Source organism: Mytilus edulis, chromosome 2, assembly GCF_963676685.1.
Source record: "Mytilus edulis chromosome 2, xbMytEdul2.2, whole genome shotgun sequence".
Lineage (NCBI taxonomy): Eukaryota > Metazoa > Mollusca > Bivalvia > Mytilida > Mytilidae > Mytilus > Mytilus edulis.
This window is the reverse complement of record NC_092345.1, coordinates 50846756-50870153: the sequence shown is the minus strand read 5'-3', so window position 1 is coordinate 50870153 and position 23398 is coordinate 50846756. Positions and strand designations below refer to the sequence as shown.

Here is a 23398-nt window from a genome sequence, read left to right as displayed (position 1 = left end):
TATCATAAATATTGATGATTAATATTTATTCTTATTCTTATTTTTGGCTTAAAAAGTATCATATGATCAGAGATATTTCACCATGAAGATGAACATCTGGAGAGAAATGACTTGAAATGCAGTAAACAGTCCATGTACAGAGAGAGAGAAGAAAACTTATTGCTTTGCTGAATATTTAATATAATATATGCCAAAAGAGAAGAAAATGTAAGCTTTTGCTGATTATAGCCACATACTCTGAAACCACAAAACATACTAGTAATGGAGCAGAAGCATTCCACGGGGAATTATTATGAACTGTTTTATGTATTTCATCCTTCGATGTTTGTCTTTTTGGACAATAAAGGGAAGTTACAAGCTACTACATACATTAAATTAGGAAGTACCCATGCAGCAGCAGTAAAAAGAAAGTATGTTTCAGAAAAGGAAACATATGCCATGTAAACTGCCGGTTCCAAGTCCGAATAAAGGTGGAGGGAAGTCATTTTTCTTCTAATAGGCGCAATCGTATATTTTATTTTTGGCGCAAATGATACCATGTAACTTTTAAACAGGTGGCGCAAATGTAGCATTGGAGAAAAAAAAGTTCTGGCACAAAAGGACACATTTTTGGCGCAAACGGATCTCTCCCCTATTTTCAGTACCGGACATCGTATAAATTGATCGGTCTATTCACAATTATTTTCTTCCATTTTAGCGGTTCGTATCTAACTGATTTAGTCCAAAAGATCAAAGTTATAAGAAATCTGTTTATAAACATGATTTGATGAAAAATTTAAAAAGGTTTTAGATGAAAAATTGTCAGAACTGGGGCAATATGCGCAATTGTTTCGACATAGGCGGTAATGGTAACGTTTTCTTCTGTTGCTCAGCCCATATCATAAACTTGTGTATGTATGATGGCTTGTTTCGAAGCTGAGACATTTTTACATATGTGGTTAAATTTTCGGGGTAATATACAGTGCCTTCTAACCCTTCATTTCTTCTTGAAAAGCCCTTAAATCCCTTCAACACTGAAAAAGATGGATGACATGTACAAAAATGTACAAAACTTCTGGGTTGTAAACTCATATAAAACTAAAGATTTTTTTGTTTGTTCTTTGTAATTTACTATTAATTTATATCTGAACTTCTACTTGAAACAATGTTATCATATTTCAGTTTTAACTGATGATTTATGCATTGTGACTAAAAGTTTATAAATAGATGAATATATTATAAAATAGACTTGAACATCATATAACTAGATCATGTTAAATATACCAACCTCTAATACTTGTTGAAGATATCTTGGTCTCATAAGAAAAGCAATAAATGTTTGGGTCATATACATCATACTTGTCTGCAAAATATAAATATTCATTAAATATATTAAATTACATGTAATAGAATGATTAAATTATAAAAGTTAATTATTAAAAATTCCCAATTTCTTGAAACACAAGTCCAAATAAAGGTATTTTTAGCTGGAAAATGCACAACATCAAAGTCATCTATGAAAGAAACTCAGGAACGACACAACTAAAAATTTTCAAAATCAAAGGGAGCTTTCTCCTTTTATTCATAATGTTGTGTTTAAATTTCATTAGATTTTGCAGAGAAAAAGTAAATTTGAGTTATCATATAAATTGTTGACAGAGAGACTATAGTATCCTATTATAAGTCTCATCTAAAACGGACTTATAAAAACTGAAGTAGTGCCCTTAAGAATAGTTCTCTCAAGAAGAAATACAGAATAGCCGTAAAAAATATGACAGCACTTATGGAAAGAATTGGGAAACTTTCTATAGCTTCCATGCATCATTACCAAAATTTGAGCTCTGTCAATATAATGAAGAAGTGCATACTCTTTAAAAGGTAACTTAAAATGTTAAATGCACCATTTTCTTTTAATCATTGGGATATAAGAAATAAATTCATGTTAATTCAAAATACAAATTTCTTTTTTTCCACATTATTTATAACACTTTAAAATAAATATAAACAATTTTTTCAAGTATTTAATTTTTTTTAAATTCAGGTAATAAAAATACATTCAGTGGTGCATTTACAACAGGTAATTTCTAATAAATCAATCTTTATCATGCAACTTTTATCAGTTAAAAGTCTAAAGTAATCTTTAAAATTGTTTAACATGCCTCAACATTTTAACTAACTTTTAAAACTTTTACTTTTAAATCTAATTGAATATTTGATACCCTTCATAAGTTCAGAATATTTGATATGCTTCATAAGTTCAGAATATTTTAAATGCTTCATAAGTTCAGAATATTTGATATGATTCATAAGTTCAGAATATTTGATACGCTTCATAACTTCATAGTACAATGAACAAAACTATAAGTGTACAGTTTTTGCCTATAAAATGACTTATCTCAAATTTTACTTGGGAGAAATTTTCCTGCATATTTTTTCATACAAAAGGTCAACAGAAAATATAACAGTGCTAGCCTTAAATCTGTTTGTCAAGTAAATTGGGTAAAAGTTTTATACAGACTGAAATGTAAAGGAAGTTAAACATACTTTTGATATTTCAAAATATAAAATGGCATTTTGGTCTCAAGGACAGAATTCTATATTTTCTATACTAGGACAACCTACCAATAATTCGTTTTCTGAAGGACAGTTAACCAGTACTTTGTTTTCTGAAGGACAGCCTACAAATACCTTGTTTTCTGAAGGACAGCCTACAAATACCTTGTTTTCTGAAGGACAGCCTACAAATACCTTGTTTTCTAAAGGACAAATTCCCTATGTCTGTCAATTATGTGAAATTTCAACAATTGTGACGAAACAATGTATGGAATGCAAACTAGAGATGTGTCAAAGATGTTGTGACAAAGTCCATCCAAAGTTCCCTTCAGCAAAGGATCATACAATGATAGACATTGGAAAATATGAGAAAAATTCGGAAGAAGATAAAACAATCTTTTCAAATTTATTGTGCAATGAACATTCTGGTAAAAAATGTTGTCACTTCTGCAAATCGTGTAACCATCTCGTGTGTTATTTGTGTATTGGAAAAGCTCACAAATTCCATAAATTGACAGAAATTACTCATGAATTTGAATCAAAAAAGGAGATATTAAGAAAATCACAGAAAAAAATTGATACTGGTATTCATACTCAAACGTGTAGCGGAGGAGAACTACGTAAAATCGGATTCCTTGAACACGCTAGCTTTAATAAGACAAGGCAAGAAATATTGGAATATAAGGAAGCTTTATCAAAAGCAGTAAATGAACATGCTAATGAACTGCTGGAAAAACTTTGCCAATGTCGAGATAAGGTGTCAAAATCTGTCAATCAGGAACAGAAAAAGGTGAAACAAAATCTCAAGTTTCTACTGAACCAGAAAGAGGTTGTAAAGAATATACTAAAAACAAATGATGCCAGGACAGTTTTAACCTCTGCTGATACCTTGATGAACACTATTGAGAGAGGTATGGGACCAGTAAATACAACATTTCAGCATGTGCCAAAGTTTTCTCCTGGTACAGGTAAATTGTCTGACCTTCAAAAACTCTTCGGTTCCCTTAAGAATGTCACAAGCCCGTATAACCCAGAGCCAAAAGTAATTGGAGAATACTGTACAAGTCTCAATTTATGTTACAATCTTCATGCTTCTCGAGATGGTTCAATGTGGTTAAACGATCAAACAATCTTGAAGAAGGTCGTTCCAACTCACAATGATTTAAAAATTTTGATGAACTTCAATTGCTTTATTTTAAACATGTCACAAATGACAAATGGAGATTTAATTCTCACTGTTATTGGCTCATCTATTCTAAAAATAATACCATTTGGTACGACAGAATTAAAGGATTCCTGCTATGATGTATCACCATTACAACCATTTGGTGTTCATGCCACTCAAGACAACAAGATCATAATAAGTGTCTTTGATAAAGAATCTATCAAGGAAGTTTGTACAAAGAAAAGTTATAGTGATGAATCAGACAGGATTACGAGAGAAAGTTTTCGAAAATGATTGTCACAACAAACCATTATTCACTATTCCACGTCGACTAATATCCAATAACTGTAATATAATTGGCGTCATTGATTTGCTATCTGAGGACCTCAATGCAAGGACTGTTTTCTTGGATCAATCGGGCAAAATTAAGAATATATACGGAGGACACCATTCTGTAAATAGTGATGAAAACCAGTTTCGACCCAGGGACATTCTATCATTACCATCAAATAACTTTCTTGTTACAGAGCGCCAAAATCCTGTTTTACATATACTGAACAATGAAGGCGAAAGTATAACCTTTTTTAACACACTTTTGTTAGGTATACAGATACCATATTCAATCTGTTTTTCAGAACAATTAAGAGATAACTGTATTGTATTTGAAGCATTAAGGACGTCCATCGGTAGTTTTACTGTCGCAAATTTAGTTTACCTGGCGTCACGGAGCGGAGACAGGTAAACGGGTATTTGCGACAGTAAAACTACCGATGGACGTCCGAAAAGCTTCATATACAATACAGTTATCTCTATTCTAATGCAAAACAAGTTCATAAATAAATTTCAATCATAATTTCAGTGTAAAATCTTCATTAAAGAAAATTCCGCGAAAATATGTTATCTTCTTTGGTCCCTACACTACGTGACGTCATAGGTATGCTTCCGCTGTCAAACAAAAACACCGGGCTTTTTCTGGCTTCTGTGTCGCTTCAGAATGTAATAAAATTTGATAAAAAGAAGTTTTTTAGGCGCAAAAAGTGAGTTTTTTGTTTATTATTGTAGAAATAACATGTCAATACATTCTGAAATTCAAAATGTAGGCTTCCTTAGTTACAGACAAGGAGATACTGATAGAGAATTTTACGCTTGCTGTAATCCAATCAAAACAATTGTTACAAAATAATTGCATTAGAATATTTATTCATTGGCAGTAATCCCAGTTCTAATCCAAATGAAAATTGCAAAGAAAAAGCCAAGATATACAAACTGAAGAATTTTGAGTGCTACTGATAGCATTCTCAAAGTTATGATGTGATTTTTTTTAAATACAATAATTATAATATAAAAATTAAAATGTAATTTGTATTGTTTGTTAATTACACCTTTTACATTTAGAGTACTTATAGTTGATCAATTGTATAGTATCTAATTAAAAGTAATAACTGTGTTCAGATATCCTTATTCTGTCGACTTTCCTCTACTACAATAAATAAAAGAAGAATATGTCAAAGGACAGGATTGCCCCAGCTTAAGCTTTGCAATTATTTAAGTTAAAAAGGTGCATAACTCTTGAACAGAAAGTGACTAACTTCTCGAATTCCAAATCTGTCTGAGAGTATTGGTTCTCAGCATTTTGTATGAGTGTTATAAAATTAGAATGAGCAAAACTTAAATTTGTGTGTGGAAACTCAAATGGGATGGATATAGATGGATGGATGCACATTCAAGGGTAACACTTAATGCCCCCTTCACTTTTAGCAGTCTATAGAAGTGTAAGCCAAGGAACACATTTTAACGAACCAATCATATTCAAGTATCTTTAAATATGCAAAAACTTTCTATTCATCCATAGTAGTTTTTAAAATAATGCCAAATTTGCTATAAACTCAAAGATGGGTTATCTGATTTTTAGAAAAATTAAAGGTAGATAGATCTTGACACACTGATCATTTACAACAGACAGTTTTGTTCTCTCTGCTCTAGTTTGTAAAATATAAGACTAAATCTGCTATTTTATCTGTGGGGGTAAATTCAGCAAATAAATATACGTCATCATTTGGGGGAGAGCTTTCTGTATAAAACTGAAGTCATGTGCTCTTCTGATTGGTAGATATTAGTTTGTAATAAATATTTTTTGGTAGATGGATCAAAACTAGAGATGAAAATTTTTTTTTTTAAATGCTGAATGTACTAATTTTTTTTACTACAGGGTTGAAAAGTAATGGGGGTCAGTATAGGAATTCAGTGCGAATCTACATTGTTTGTAAACAAGGCCATGTAAATGCCCAAAAATGCCACATGACCCTATGTTTTTATTGTTGCAAAAGATAGGGCTACATTTGTACTTTCATGAATGATATATGAAAGTTTCTAATTTCTAAAGGTAAATCAGGATAAATTTAATTCCATACATAGGTTAGCATTAAAGTCAATGGGAGATTTTTTACTGTATTTACCCCTGTATATTCTTTTCTTTACCTGTGGCCAATATGTTTTCATCCAACAAGAATATATAACTTTGTAGAGGACATGCCATACATAGTTAAAGCCAAGATTAAAAACATTTCGATAAATATTTAGAAGACATTTTAAAACTAATCTTAAGAAAACTAAAATTGGACATATTTCTTAACACTTAAAAATTTACTATCTTACACATTACAATAAACTTCCATAGTAGTCCTGAAGTAGAATCAAAATGGTATAGGATAATAAGTATGCTTTTTTCTATCTTTTTGTATTAAGAGGACATGACTATGGTTATTCTACAGTAGTTGGTTAAAATCTCTGACCAGTTGAACATTTTGATTAGAAGAAACAAATTGCAATTTAGTCTGACTTTGGTATGAACTGCAATAGGTGGAGAGAAACTCTTACAATAAAGTCACAACAAGTGAAACTGTGAGATACTGCTCACCCGAATAGATGACTTATATAAACCCTGAAACCAAATTTCAGAAATTCTTGTATTGTAGTTCCTGAGAAAAATGTGACAAAAATTTTCAACTTGGCCATCATGTGTAAAATGATACAAGTGGTCGGTAAACAGCAAGTTATCGAGTGATGAATCTGAAAACGCATCACACTGTATAGCTGACTTATATAAACCCTTAACCCAAATTTCAGAAATCCTTGCATTGTAGTTCCTGAGAAAAGTGCGACGAAAAAATATTCATGGAACGGACGGGCTGACGGACGGATGGATGGACAGACAGAGGTAAAACAGTATACTCCCCCCCTCCCATTTTAAATTTTAAAGCAGGGACATAATATTTGCATAATTAAATAGCTAATTGCAGGATTAACACAAATGTGTTGAAATACTTTTAAAATAGAATAAATGTAAAAATAACCAAAGGATAACATGTATGGATGGATAGAACAAGATTAACGGTAATCCACAGGCCCTTTCCACCTTGGGAAGGGCTAGAATACTAACTCTCCTAGATCCATCTTATCCCAATTTGCATAATTGGAATCATTTTAAAATTTAAAATATCAAAGAAACTGTACTCTTACATTATACAATACTTACACTCATCAGTCATTGTGAAAATGCCTGTACCAAGTCAGGAATATGACAGTTCTTGTCCATTCATTTTTTATGTGTTTTGTTATTTGATTTTGCCATGTGATTTTGGACTTTCCGAATTGATTTTCCTCTGAGTTCAGTATTTTTGTGATTTTAATTTTTTCATTTGAAGCAAGCAATATTAATAATGTTCAAGACTTGTACTTGTAGCAGGTGATTATGCAACCTTGATATCTCCAGACACAAATGCATATCAAGTTCACATGACCAGGGTACTAAGGATTTTTAAAGGTGAGTGCAGGGACTCATCATTTTTGGCAATGGTGAGCCTTACAGTAAGAGGAAGAGATTTTATTGCAATATAATTTTTCATTTTAGCCTCCATGACCTAATAGAACAATGAAATTACATTAAATTCAGTTTATACAAAAATATTTCAATCTTGATGCATCTCTGGATTCACCAGTTTTGAAAATGGTGAGTCCAGACAGATTTTCATAAATCCAGGACTCCAGGATTCGCATCTGTGGGAACCATAATAACTGTAGACCTGTATATGCACTCACTCATATAAACTCACTATAAGTTCCTGATCAACTATGAAATTACAATAAAAATAGAATACCTGTAATTTCACAAGTGATTCTCCTAGATGAAGCCTCCATTCCCTGTTGAATTTAGATAACAGATTGATGAAGGCACAAGTTTTTTCTGCTTCTAACATGGCTGCATCTGTCATTGTAATTCTAGACCTCTCTAAACACTGAAATATTACAATAAACCATGTTTATACCTTAACTATTGTCTAATCATGCAAATATGACGAGACTGAATTTTTTAAAGTCACACTTGCATAAAATACCAGGAAATTTTTGAAACCTAATATCTATTATTTGAATATCAGGTTTTTCAACTTTTATTAGTGTTCCACAAATGTTTTGCAAGTATTAAGTTGCACACCAATTCACTTTTCATGGATAAGCTATGAAAGAGTAAAATAAGTGAAATAATACTTCTAAGTATATATCACATGCATAGTTTAACTTAAAGAAATTTTAGTGTTTTATTTAGACTCTTTCAGTTTTTCTGCTCTGAACAATTAATATTTTGTCTCTGGACTATTGGTCACTAGCATACCTGATTAAAGTTATTTTGTCTCCAGACTATTGGTCACTAGCATACCTGATTAAAGTTATTTTGTCTCCAGACTATTGGTCACTAGCATACCTTATTAAAGTTATTTCAGCAACACATGCTATGTCAACAGAAATGTTTTTTGGGGGATTTTACTTACCATTTTATTTATTGTATTATGTTTCATATCTATTTTTTTTTTTAATTTATTGCAAGCTTCAGAGGAAACATAAATATTGATTAATTCAGTAATAAATTAGATTTATTACATTGGTTGCAATAAATTACATTGATTTCCAAGTGAAATAAAAACCGATAATTTCACATGTGAAATAAACGTGGTTATTTCACTCCTCTGATGTCATACAAAAATAGGCGTTGTCAAGACGTCCATAACGTCGGTTCAAAACAAATTGTGAATGCGTAGAAAAAGATATAGTTCCTTACATTTTCTACTTTAATTTTTTTTTAAATAGTCATTTGCCATTGTAATAAAAAGAATAACTAATCAAAGAATTCAAATATCGAAAAATATATTCAACTCGTGACGGAACAACACTGATAATTAACTCATGCGCTGCGCACATTCATGAATTAATGGTTTTCAGTCACTCATTGAATATTTTTCTCTACTTGAATTCTTCGATAAGTTATTCTATAATCAACATTAAATAATTGATCATATCGAATCCAAAAAATCCTCATATCAATTATCAGATTTTCTGCAACAAAATAATAAATCACCTCTTGCATCCTGTCTTGATGAGCGCCCACAAAGTTGAGTGAATCTTCCAGGAAGGAATACTTCAATAACCCTAGGATGGTAGCATACAGATCCAGACAGACACATAATACTGTATGCCACTGACACTTATCTTCTGTACCGGCCATAGACTCTTTAGGCTGCAAAAAAAAGTGATATGGTCATTAAAAAAAATATTATTGAGAAATAAGATCCAGCTGAAACAGTGGCCACATATACCTGTCGATAGCAAATCTGCAAAATTTTCAATTCCTCCCTAGGGGATTAGAAGTATAGAAGGACTGAATGTATCTGTTATCCATTTCAAAAGTCTTTTAGTATAATATTTTATGGTTCAAATAAGGGCTGTTTAAGGAAAAAAAATCTATGGGAGAGTTGGACACAGGATGACATTTTAGGAAGCAAATAAATTCATATTACAAATGATAATATAAAATGTTGGTTGTGGGGTATAATAAATTATATCCGGTCAACACCTCTTAAGAGGAGAAATTCAAAATAAATCTGGATATTTTAGTGTGCTCTAGCAACCTTGGTATCTGTTAATATTTATAATAAAGTCTAGTCATCTTAAACCTGTGGTATGAATAAAAAAAATAATTGGTAAATGTCAACAAAATAGCAATCCCAAGCACAAATTAAGACTAAAAATGACATACAATATTATAAACCATATGTTCTTCAATAATTAGACAAGTGTCTTTTATATATCATTTAGTATAGTATGAATAAATTAAATAGTTAGTTATAATCCAAACCGTTTGACTGCAATTTCAATATCAACCACATAATTCTTTAACATCAACTAACCTTGCCTACAGACAAAGTTTTGGGGAAAAACTCTGTTTCTTTCTGGTAGAGAAGCATTACTGACAGACATGTATGCTGAACAAGGCCACTCATCACAACAGACTCTGCCCCCTAGTAATAGATATAAATAGAACAAAAAATGCAAAACAGGTAATAAACAGTTTGAATAACACATATTTTTTTAATGTATTAAAAATAAAGCAGAAATTGAAAGAAAATATTAAAATGAAATAAGTTTTTACAATTATTTCAATAGTTTTCAAAATCTTTTTCAAAAATGTTTTATTTTACAAAAAACTATCAGAAACGAAAAAGAAATCTAGTACAAAATAAAGAAGTCATGACAGATAACATTTCTAATATTTCACAGCAGATTTATTAACCTATCTTTTCATATGAAACATCCCAATGGAACATAAATATAGTACAATTATATTTTGTCAAAACTGATTTCAATATTTCTGATATATAAAATTAGGCAATTTTGAATTTGATATTTGTATCAAAAAGTAAACTTTTTAGCTGTTAGAGCTTACCTTTTCATTTTTGGCAATGGTGAGAAGTAAGAGAAATGCTGCATGGACATAACTCAGAGCCTGTCTAGCCTGTGGAATAGAAAATACATTGAGTACAGCGAATTTTAATTACACAAATATGATATGTTAACATTAGACAGGGAAGTATGTAGTTAGTAAGTACTTCAATGTAATAAATACTTTATTTAATGTGAACAAAATATCATTTTAACTTTCAATGATTGTCTGTTGGTTGTTTGAAAAATGGTTCAATTAAATATTGATTTAGGTGCCTGTTAAACATGTTTTGAAAAAAACTTTTTCAGATGTGTGCCAAACTAACAGTTTGAAAATGAAAAAAAAACATATTATGCTTGAGACTTATAAAAACCAAAAGGTTAAAACAGAACAAACAAAACAAATTTGAGAGTTACTACCTTAATTTCAATATAAGGCATAATTTAAACTGCGCATTTACACATAAATATGTCATTTATATCAAGCAAGTACCTGGACTGATAAGATTATACCTGGAGAGAAAAATGTTGTCTTTTTTTTTTGCAAGCATGAAAAACATGTATGATATGGATACAAGAGTGCACACACTGAAATGTCTCGCCTTCTTTACTAATAATTGATATTATGTTGAAAGTCCTAAGTATAAAGCTTTATTACAAATGTCACATAAACTTAACATTAACCAAGATAGCTAAACAAAGACCAATGAACCATGAAAATGAGGTCAAGGTCAGATGAACCATGCCAGGCAGACATGTAAAGCTAACAAAGCTTCCATACAACAAATATAGTTGACCTACTACTTATAGTTTAAGAAAAATAGACCAAAACACAAAAACTTAACACTGTGCAATGAACCGTGCAATTGAGGTCATGGTCAAATAAAACCTGCGGGACTGACATATAGATCATAATATATTTCCATACACCAAATATAGTTGACCTTTGGCATATAATATTAGATAAAAAGACCAACACTTAAAAACTTAACTTTGACCACTGAACCATGAAAATGAGGTCAAGGTCAGATGACATCTGCCCGCTAGACCTGTACACCTTACAATCATTCCATACAACAAATATAGTAGACCTATTGCATAAAGTATGAGAAAAACAGACCAAAACACAAAAACTTAACTATAACCACTGAACCATGAAAATGAGGTCAAAGTCAGATGACACCTGCCAGTTGGACATGTACACCTTCCAGTCCTTCCATACACCAAATATACTAGCCCTATTGCTTATAGTATCTGAGATATGGACTTGACCACCAAAACTTAACCTTGTTCACTGATCCATGAAATGAGGTCGAGGTCAAGTGAAAACTGTCTGACAGGCATGAGGACCTTGCAAGGTACGCACATACCAAATATAGTTATCCTATTACTTATAATAAGAGAGAATTCAACATTACAAAAATTCTGAACTTTTTTTTCATGTGGTCACTGAACCATGAAAATGAGGTCAAGGACATTGGACATGTAACTGACGGAAACTTTGTAACATAAGGCATCTATATACAAAGTATGAAGCATCCAGGTCTTTCACCTTCTAAAATATAAACCTTTTAAGAAGTTAGCTAACGCCGCTGCCGCCGGATCACTATCCCTATGTCGAGCTTTCTGTAACAAAAGTTGCAGGCTCGACAATAAAAACCATTAAAAATGAGATTTTTATGATAATTGAAAAATGTATTTTACCCTGATGTACATTTCCATGGATGATAGTAATGTAGATAGCACCATGTGTTCTTGGATAATTGGTAACCATATCTCAGATCTCTCACACTGTAGTAGGATCTCTTGTATCAAACAACAGGCCACTATCTGAAGCTAAAACAAGATAGAAGGTAAGAATGTCTGATGGAGTTAATAGTACAGCTATATACATACTAACTATGAATATTCTACAGAAATTTAACCAGCATGATCTGAACACCTACCTAATATGCCAGCTAAATTCATCACAACAAAATCTTCAGTCTACATGGACATCAGATGTTGAAGACTTAACTACAACTTGTATAGTTATGAAGAAAATATTTTGGTACTGGATTCGTTTTCATTTATTTTGTCAACAAGAACAATATATAATTTCAATTTAATATTCAAATATAAGTATTATAACATCAAAAGCAAAGTGAAAAAAAAATGCCTTCGATAATCAAACCTTATTTGGACTAGATTACCTTGATTCTAACATCAGACATGTTTTCTTTGTCATCAGATTTGTTTGTGAGATCCCCTGGTGGTGGAAGTTCCCGACAGCTTTGTAGTAACAATGTACACATTGAAGGCAATATTGCAACAGCAACAGCTGAATTCACACCTAAATCTACAATCAAAAGCTCAAAATTTAATTTAGCAACACATGGTACATAGTAATTCTATTTATAATACAATAAAAGTTAAAAGCAAAACTACTTCTTAAAAGTTACTGATCAAGGTTGAATGAATGACTTTTTCTAAGCACTTCAAAATTTAACTCACCTGTACAAAATTATGATCTTACACTGATGTATTGTTTATATGGTAAGTACAAGAATGTATCAATGAAATCATACTTACTGATAGTTTTATTATCTCTGTTATACTGAAGTATGGCAGTTATAGCTCCCAGAATTCCAAGTTGTATAGTTGGTATTAATGTTTTACTGTTTGATAACATCTGTGTGATTACAGATTCCAACTCTTTAATCATTCTCATTCTGTTTGTTAAACAACTGAAAGGAAAGCAATAAAGTCATCATCTAACACAGCTTCCAACATCAGTCAAGCCCTTCTGATGTCACCATAGTGTTTCAGAGGTAGCCATCTTGAAAATTGCTGGCATTGTAATGGCAAATTGTGTTTTGAGATTCCTTAATATATAAAGATGTGGTGTGCAAAATTTCTCACTAGGTGAACTCTTTTGCCATTATTTCCATAAGTAATTTTCTAGTTTTTTATGTGATTTAGCCAAAACAAAATGTTGGGAGTCTGAAAATGGTTAATTTTTCAGAAAATGATGGGTAGGTTCTACATGAAAATGTCTATATTATTATTTTCCCACTCAAAACTCTATATGAGCATGCCTAAAACCTGATGCAAAAAGAAGTTCATTAACAACATCTTGAAATATAACATTTTTTCATTCACCTTTTAGCTATTAAATCATAAAGTGCCTAATATTCCATCCTTTCCATGAAGGTTACAGTGAAAATAGATCAAAATCTAATAAAACAGTGGTCTAGGACATTAAAAGAGAGAATTCTGCTTTTCAATGGATAACAAAGACCTTATAAGGTACAGGCTGAAATTTTGCCTTAGAATTTATTATTGTACAATTTCATACCTTGTCCATAACTTGATCAATGTAAATAGCAATGCACTGATATTCTGTGACAGTTTTATTTTCAATTCTGTGTATGATTCTGCTACCTGGAATTATAAGCATATACTGTTATTGAAAATTTCACAGAAAATCTGCATTGTCAATAATTTGGATATTAAATTGAATATAACATTATAAAACATTAAATATTCAGTGTTTAAAGAAACACAAAATGCTTTTGAATGCTTTAAAAGTATTACATGGAATGTATGGTTCTGAAAGGGTCAATCCTTATATATGAATCATCAAAGGCATATATCAAATAGTTTCAAGAAAATATCAATCCATGCATTTATAAAATAGTTTAGCTATATTTTCCTGAAGTACAACATTAAAATTACAATAAGCCAGATAACAATGTCAGAAACTATAATTACCAAAGCTTGAAGACCCTCCAGCAAATCCACAATTATGAGCTCTTTAAGTCCTTGGGTAAGCTGAACCTCTGCGATATTACACTTGCTGACTGTGATCAGGAAATTTTTCCATCCCATTAATAGTTGTAAAGTAGGACTCTCAGATAAATTCTCTTCTTTTGTCTCTCTTTCACTTTCTGTTATCAAACAGTCCTTTAAGTACTGAAAAAAAAAAATCATAAGAGAGAATCATATGTGTTGTCCATTGGCAATCATAAAATGCTTCAACCTGCTGCATTTATTTTCACCTGTCAGTCAAGAACCTGGGGTTGAAGTCATAAAACTTTGCTCAGTGCTCGGAGCACAAAAATCATGCTCGAAACATGAAATCCAGCAATTTGATTGGTTGATTTTCGAGTCTGAGTACAAAAATCATGCTCGAAAGTTTTATGACCGCGAGGTCTGGTATTCAGTTGTTGTCATTGTTGATGTGGTTCATAAGTGTTTCTCGCTTCTCTTTTTCCTGTTTGAACGGTTTTACACTGGTCATTTTTAGGGCCCTTTATAGCTTGCTGATTGATGTGAGCCAAGACTCTGTGTTGAAGGCCATAATTTGACCTATATTGGTTAACTTTTATAAATTGTGACTTGGATGGAGAGTTGTCTCATTGGTACTCATACCACATCTTCTTATATCTATCTTCTTTATATATGAATTACTTTCCATGGATATTAGGCAAACATTAACTGGGATGCTTGCCCATTTTGGGTGCAATCAGTAAACAATCATGAGTTGTCCATAATTTGTGATATTTTGATCAGCTTTATTTTACTTGACCCAGTAACCCCTCTCCCTCAAAACAAGACATAAATGGCCAACTTTAAATTAAAATAAATCAGTAGTATTACTACTAAGAACTGCCTTGTATATAACTTTTAATAAAATATATCATTTGTCCACATCATTTAGTTGGTGTTGTTATTGTAATGTTAAGTAATAATAATTTTTATCAAATATAAACTATTTACCTCTGACCAATATTTAAACCTGTCTGCTTGGCTGACATCTTTTAGAACTTTCTTTAGTCTCACATCTAACTTAGAACTGCAAGCAGATAAATATTATCATACACTTAATGCTTTAGCCTTATTCTCTCATATAACGAAATATATTGAAACAACATTAAAAAAATCTATCATTTTAAAGGTATTGTTTACCAGTATCTAAATATTCCTTATTAACTGAACTTCTAAAAAAATGTGTAAAACATTACAACATTAACCATGAATAATAGTTCCACTGAAAAAGTGGATTTCATACATATTTTAATACAACTACTTATATCTAATAATAAGGGCATTTATTTTTGGAAAACTGAAATAAATTGTATTTACAACCTTTTCGAAAATTCTATGTTTAACATTTTCTTTGAATCTTGAACCAACACAACATTTGAATCTATTTGCAATATTATGAAGTTTACCTTGTAACAGAATAAAGTTCCTGTGCCAAAACTTTCATCACAAATGATATTGTCTTAATCTGGTAAGGTAAAACAGGCTGAAATAAAAAATAAAAATCAATCAAACATTACCTTTCTTCCACCAATATGATTTTACAGAGATTTTTATATAAAGTTTATTTTCATGAAATGATATTCCTCAAAAATGTTGAATTTGTAACTTAATTTTAATCAACAACCTCATATAACTATGATACAGAAATATCTTAATTCCTCACACAATTGGTTCCCACTTTCCAGTTATTTCTACCTTTAAATGCTACTTATCGACCAAATAGGAAGAAGAGGAGGACAGGCAAGTATAAATGGATGTATTTTAGAATACTTTCTGGTTTGAGGCATCAAAAGTTATTGTAAAGGTAAAAATTCTATGCATCATGAAATTTGCAAATTGTGTCTTTTGATACATATGTATTTCTGTGACAGCCCTAAAATAAGCTAGTACCCATATCAAACATCATACAATTTTCTTTAACTTTTCATCGATATTTCAATATAATACAAAATTATTGGATGGACGGTACAAAAATAATGCCTCCCTCTGGGGAAGAGAAGAAACTGGAGACCAAGTAAAATAATAACTTAATAATTTTGCTCACCTGGTATTCACTGCCATTGGGTATATCTCTAGTCAGAGGAGCACAAACACTCAACCAAAACGTCTCTCTGTAAAATTTCAAAAAGTAGAAAATATTTTTGTCTGAAGAAACATGTTCAAATAGGAAGTCAACTGACAAACAAACACATTTTTCTATTATGCTATGTAAGAACATAGCATAAAAGTTTTCTTTAGTTCAAATTTTTTGTTACCAAAATAAAAAAATATGAATTGCAATACTGCACTCAAGTTTAAACAGACAGTACTGATATCTGACCCCTAAAAATTCACTATTATCACTGAAACAAGTATCTGATATGCAGCTACATTCATTGCCCAAGATACATTGTAGGACGAGTTATTTTCTTCAGACAATCGTTAAGTGGTAAGTAAAAGCAGTAAAAACGTTATGCATAAAAGTAAATTTTTACATAAAGTGTTACCTTTCTCGAAGAACTGCCATTGCTGTTTCTCTCATATTTCTTCAGACAATCGTTAAGTGGTAAGTAAAAGCAGTAAAAACGTTATGCATAAAAGTTAATTTTTACATAGAGTGTTACCTTTCTCGAAGAACTGCCATTGCTGTTTCTCTCATGCCAGCCCATAATGAATGTATAAAATCTAAACAGGCACACAACAAATCTGGTGGACAATAATATTTTCCCTAAAACATAGATAACATCCATTTGTTTAGGTGTAATACCACCATTGATTTCCCTTATTAATCTTTGTTGAATTTGCACTTTTCAAAACAATTTGCAGAATTAATCTTTGTTTCAAATAAAGAAATACTTGGCATGAGTAAAGTTTTATCCTGTCCAGTACTATAGAAAAAAATTCACATAACATTTCATTGCATATAAGAAAATAACCATCATTGGAAGTTAACCAATCAAATTTCTCCCCTTATTTCATCTGTGTACAAGGTTTAGTCACCATGTAACCTCAAGATTACAAAATTTTCTATAGAAATCCCAAATAAAAAATAATGGTGTTTTGAAATACCCAAGACATATGTTTATAACACAGAAAATGTTTTTACTGCAATAAAATGTAGGATTAATTACCTACAACTGTCAAATTCAAGGGAATATTTTTTAGACCTACTTTCGTATACAACCGGATGTGACGTACCATGATTTGGTGGTATTACACCTTTACCAAGACATACAACAATTATAAAAGAATATGTGTCCATAGGTTATATAGACTATTAGACCTGCTCATAATATTATTTTCATTGTTCAGTGAACCATGCAATAAAAAAAACCATGTAATTTGGCATATAATTAAAATAGATCACATCATAATGAGCATGTTTATTAAGTTTAAAGTTGATCACACCACAAACTGATGGCCCCTTCTGTCACAAAAAACCTAAACCTGAAAACGTCCTTGTTTCACACTATCACATTTTCAGGTTCAGGGAACCATGACATAACTGTAAAAACCATAATTTGGCATACAATTTATAAACCTCTCATCATAATCAACAAAAGACAACATGTGAACTAAGTTTCAAATTGATATAGCAACAACTTTGCAAAATCAAAAACTTTAAATAAGGTTTTACACATTTATCTATGCTGCTAGCTTTTTCATTCAAATTGTCTATGCTTCTCACCTGTTTCTTTGCTTCCATTAAATTATGAACTGTCAGTAAACAACTAGTTTTGCCTAATGACAAATCCTGCAAATATAACAATGACAATCATTAAACACAGTCCATTGACAATAAGTTTTGACTTATATCCGTAATTCTTACTTTTACCTTTAATTTCTAAAAGATAAAGATTAAGTACACAATGATGCTAAAATATTAAGAAAATCTTGATCATTCATACTTTTCTGGCAAGTTATTTTCAACTCTTCTCATGTACAACCACAGTAAATCTTGCAATTAATATCTGCCAAAAGTTTATATTCCAAAAGCAAATTTAACAGACTTATCATAATTGCTGTATTTACACTTTATGATATTTTTCATTTAAGAAACGTTAAAATTAAAACATCTATTTTGAACAAAATGACATAGCGGTCAATAAAGATCTTGATGAAATGACATTCCAACATTTTCAACAAATACTGTGGATTCATTCATTTTTCATGGGTACCCATTTTTAATGATTTGAGCGAAATTTGATTTTCAGGTTTAGACGATAACTGCATACAAAACTATAGAAAGTTTTCATTTCTTTGAACTTTTAATTTTGTGATTCACCTATAATCACAAAATGCATGAAAAACTAGTAATCCACAAATAATAAAAACTGGTAATCCACAAATAATAATGAATCCACAGTAGTAGTGTTTGAACTTGAGTTTTGATTTATGGAGACTAAGACATACATTTATATTCTGTAGAAACATTCATTTTTGTGGGGGTTAAAATTTTGTTGTTTTGTCTCTATATAAGATTTAATTGGGATTTAATTTCATGGTTTCCAGTAAATGGAAGTGATTTAATATAAAGATCAAATTTTTGTTGGATTTTTAATTTCGTAGATATATTCTTTTCACGAAATAAACAAAATTAAATCCTCCACTAAAATTTCTGCTTTTACAGTATGTTTTTAGCAAAGGAATTTAGTTAGTTTTCAACCTTGTGATGCTATGTTTTAAACGAATTCTACAAATCTCATTGTCAAGATAAACAAATAATATGGATACATAAAAAATAAATAGCTCACCTTCCATCAACAAGAGCATTTATACAAACATAACCAAAAACTTGCCTTTTTCTTTGTTTTAGAATCTGCACCAAGTGTGTTTGATGCTGGCGTACTAGGTTGAACATTTAAAAACATCTCTATAAGTCCTGGCTGTTCCTCTACACACACTGACAGTAACTCTAGTATAACAACCTTCAATCTCAAATCCTGAAGAGAAAAAAAAAACAATATTTTAAGTGATAATTGGGAGACAAGAAAAAAGTTACCAATATTTTTTAAAAGAATCTACATGTATTCAATTACTTGCATAATCATCAATCTAATTTCGTCTCAGTTAAAATCTGTAAAGAGAATTCCTCCATTTTACAGCCTCCCCAAAACATCTTATCTAATTAGCTAGTTTTTTTTTTACAAAGCATAGTTATCACAAACAGGTTTTGTCCGTCGCTCCTATTAGTTAGTATTGAAAAATGATTTTGATTAGATAACTTTCACTAGCATAAGGAATTTCCAGTTAGAAATGGACACCCTCTCCATTCCTTGTTTTTCTATAGAAACTTCCAAAAATTCTGATCTTAAGTTGATATAAGCATTTTATCTTAGGGATTTTTGTTTGCTTAACATCCAGTGGCAAATGTTTCATCCCTATTAAGGAGGATTACTCTACCAGCAAAAATGGAGGATTAGTTCTGAAAAAAAGATAATTGCTGAGAATACAATGTACTCAAAGGACACACAAAATTCTTTTCAAATTTCACCTTTCAGAGCATACTTTTCCTACGATATTTCTACTGAATGCTATTACATACCTCAGTTACAGCTTGTAGTCTGGTAAGATACATATCTCTGATGGCTTCAGCTTCTCCTCCTAGACAAGCTAATATAGACATTCTAGAGACCTGAAAAAAAATCAAAATATTTTGTATATCAAAGACTTTTAATAAGATAATAAATGGCAGAGAAATCTTCATGTAAAGGAATGCACATAAAATATCAATATTTCATATCTGAATAACTGTTCTCTTTATCTTGATTTTAATTACATTTATTGACTGCATTTTTTGTGTGTTTCTACACAAGTTAAACAAGTCTACTTTTGGAACACTAATAAATCTTAAAATAAATGAAGAATGTGTAGATTGGAAACAGATCAATTTCACCAGGAACATATATATTGACGGGACTTGACACTACCTGATTGTAGTCGATTTTATTGTTGTGTCATCGTAAATAAAGATACAATACGGAAACAGACATGTGTTTAAAACGGCCTCACTATTATCCTACAAATTTCTGATAATATCAACAAAATGTCATTCAAACTAGTTTTATAGTGATGCTAGTGTATCAAACTTGTATTCTGTCACTTCAAATTTGTTAAAATCGCAAGCAGTTCATCACAGAACTGTGCAGAATGCAAACAAGGTAATAAAACAAGAATGTGTCCCAAGTACACGGATGCCCCACTCGCACTATCATTTTCTATGTTCAGTGGACCGTGAAATTGAGGTCAAAACTTTAATTTGGAATTAAAATTAGAAAGATCATATCATAGGGAACAAGTGTACTAAGTTTCAAGTTGATTAGACTTCAACTTCTTCAAAAACTACCTTGACCAAAAACTTTAACCTGAAGCGAACGGACGCACTGACGGACGGACGAAAGGAGGCACAGATGGACGGACGAACGGACGGAGGAATGGAGGCACAGACGGACAGACGAACGGAGGCACAGACCAGAAAACATAATGCCCCTCTACTATCGTAGGTGGGGCATAAAAATGGCAGCCATTGCCGCGATGATTAACAAATTCCCAAACTATTATAAAACAATTCACATCAAATAAATCATTCTTATTTTAGTCATTTTATTTGACAAAAATATATCTTCTAAATGATAAAACTTGTATTTATTTACGATTACAGAGTTATGTGGTTTATTTATTGAGCGAGCAGTTCCAATAGTTTTTCAGTCAGACGCTAACAAAATCCATAAATCTCGGGAAGTCTCGGGGAGTCCGAGATTTTTTCAATTTTACACTGAAAAGCGTATCAGATTCATTTCCCTTTAGGTATACTGTTCCAAGATTTCACCATTTGCATATAATGTTATAAAGGGAAATAACTCTAAGAAAAATGACATTACTCAAATTCAAACTTGAACTGTGTTTTGTGGTTATAAATATTGTTTATAAGTGTCATAACATTTGGTTGAGGAAAACTAAAGTTAGAGAATGGAAACTAATTTTGGGATATGTGTAAGGACGGACAAGGGTAACACTTAATGCCTCCTCCGCTGTGGTGGGGTACATAAACGTTAATCATCAAGTAGCTACCTCTTTATAATATATACAATTTACTTACCATAGCCAACCTCTTCAACAACAGACAAGCCAGAGTTGGTAGCCTAGGATTATGTCTATGATATATGTACTGCGCTATTGTAGCTACAATGTGTTGTGTCTGCCTTCCTGCAGGCTGTGATGAAAGAGCATTTTCCATTGGTGAAACAAGTAGGTCAGGTGACTTTAGAAGCAGAAGACGATTTAGGACAGAGAAAGACATTTGAATCAATTTAATGATTTCTGTTCCTGTACCTTCATTAATGATGCTGAAAAAAAAAAATATTCATTTAAAATCTGCAATTATGTTATTTTTGTCCCCATAAGTTGATTAAACATATATGAAAAGTACAAATTTAAATTGGAAGACAAAATTCCCTAAAGTAATGCTGAAAAAAGCTAAGGTAAAGTGCTTTGTCAACTATTGTATGTATTTTCATCTTTTATTTTTTATTTTTGCAAAGGTATTGTGTGTTTTTTCTCGATTTCATACTTTTTTATTGTCCCCTCTGTATTTTCTGCCTTAACATACATGTATACCAATTAAGAGCAAAGAAAATCCTGAAATGTACATGAGGATGAAATATTCACATTGTAAGCTTTTCTTCTTCATTCATATCTGTAATATGGTAATCAAATTTGTTATTATTTTCAATCCAACAATCCAACAATGATGTCATTTGTATATTTATAATGCCATAACTTGTGATTATAAGAGTTGAGATAATCCATGTCAGCTTAAATTAACCTTTTTTGTGCTATATATATTTGTGGCCAATTTTTTACTTTTCAATGAAGGCATCAGTCATAATTCCTAGTATGTTTACTTGATAAACATAACTAAATAGAATGTACAAATCTAGACTAATGTATATTTTGTTTTAAAGTAGCATTCACAATTAGTCTGGGATTAAGACTTGAAATGCCATTCCAGATCAGTCCCTATGGTTGTCCGTTAGTCAATATTCTTAAATTACCTCCCCTGCTGGGCTAGTGCATATTCTACCGTATCAGAACCCGTGCCAATAATCTCCAATAAAGCTCTTCCAGCTTCAGTAAAAAGTAGACTGTACACACAAACTTGTTGTAATTGTGGTCTGTAAACAAATTAAAATAGATGAAGCAAAATCATTTTTAGAATTCTATTCATTCTTAAATATAGTTATGGTTAGTTAACAGATTTTTGATGTTTAAGTTTATGTAATACACAATCTGTGAATAATTTGGCATTAAAATTAGAAAGATCATATCATAAGGAACATGTGTACTAAGTTTCAAGTTGATTGGACTTCAACTTCATCAAAAACTACCTCGACCAAAACCTTTAACCTACCTTGACCAAAATCTTTAACCTGAAGTGGGACGAACGGACGGACGGACGGACAGACGAACGAACAAACAGACGGAAGCGAATTCCAGAAAACATAATGCCCATAAATGGGGCATAGAAAATTATTTGTTATGTGGTCACATTTTACAATTCTCTAAATATATACAAATAATTTTCTAAAAAGACCAAAACTTGGTTAATAATTAAAGGAGATAGTTTTACACTCTCAAAGAGGATAAATATCAATGACTTAAAGTATATAAAGGTACAGTGCATTTTTTCCCGGATTTTCTTGTTTGCAGTTTTCAATATTTTTTTCATATCAAAATCAACTTTTAGAGGTTTGTTGGATACACAGTAGTTAAGTATTAGTTTCTATGTAAGGGTTAATCTAAAATGATATCAGTCTGACAAACCTCTTTAGAACTGTCTTCGGTTTTTTCGTCAGAAATGTTAAAATCTTGTGGAAAATCTCCAAACAACTATGACCTATAAAAAAACAAGAATAAGTTAAGACATGGCAGCTAAAATCTATATGACATAAGATTCTTTTTTTATATTAAAACAACTCAGTTACTCAGCTTCTTTGTGAAATTCTAATTAACATCTTCTTTTGAATTTTTGTGACAAATATTTTTTAAAATAAATTCTGTTATCTGAAATTCCTCAAATTCCAGTATGACAACATGCTTCCAATAAATAAAATATATGATTGCTTTGTGTCTTCAAGATCC

At 31.2% G+C, this 23398-nt stretch overlaps 2 protein-coding genes across 3 annotated transcripts in view; one reads left to right on the top strand and one right to left on the bottom strand.

Moving 5' to 3' along the window:
- The window catches only part of LOC139510203 (nucleoporin NUP188-like), an 83347-nt gene that overhangs the window by 8402 nt on the left and 51547 nt on the right, over nucleotides 1-23398 (bottom strand). For both annotated transcript variants that reach the window (XM_071296662.1, XM_071296663.1), the window contains exons 25-44: nucleotides 23081-23153; nucleotides 22312-22431; nucleotides 21357-21603; nucleotides 19803-19892; nucleotides 19057-19200; nucleotides 17946-18011; nucleotides 16882-16985; nucleotides 16323-16389; nucleotides 15685-15761; nucleotides 15230-15305; nucleotides 14222-14422; nucleotides 13806-13891; nucleotides 13040-13194; nucleotides 12661-12806; nucleotides 12173-12304; nucleotides 10473-10541; nucleotides 9937-10047; nucleotides 9108-9266; nucleotides 7855-7992; nucleotides 1268-1342 (exon numbers count right to left, since the gene is read on the bottom strand). In XM_071296662.1, the coding sequence (XP_071152763.1) occupies nucleotides 1268-1342; nucleotides 7855-7992; nucleotides 9108-9266; nucleotides 9937-10047; nucleotides 10473-10541; nucleotides 12173-12304; nucleotides 12661-12806; nucleotides 13040-13194; nucleotides 13806-13891; nucleotides 14222-14422; nucleotides 15230-15305; nucleotides 15685-15761; nucleotides 16323-16389; nucleotides 16882-16985; nucleotides 17946-18011; nucleotides 19057-19200; nucleotides 19803-19892; nucleotides 21357-21603; nucleotides 22312-22431; nucleotides 23081-23153 (2336 nt within the window). The remainder of the gene's footprint in view (nucleotides 1-1267; nucleotides 1343-7854; nucleotides 7993-9107; nucleotides 9267-9936; nucleotides 10048-10472; nucleotides 10542-12172; nucleotides 12305-12660; nucleotides 12807-13039; nucleotides 13195-13805; nucleotides 13892-14221; nucleotides 14423-15229; nucleotides 15306-15684; nucleotides 15762-16322; nucleotides 16390-16881; nucleotides 16986-17945; nucleotides 18012-19056; nucleotides 19201-19802; nucleotides 19893-21356; nucleotides 21604-22311; nucleotides 22432-23080; nucleotides 23154-23398) is intronic.
- LOC139510368 (probable E3 ubiquitin-protein ligase MID2) lies at nucleotides 2546-4135 on the top strand. Its single transcript, XM_071296951.1, has one exon. The coding sequence runs from the start codon at nucleotides 2546-2548 to the stop codon at nucleotides 3989-3991; it is 1446 nt and encodes a 481-aa protein (XP_071153052.1). The 3' UTR covers nucleotides 3992-4135.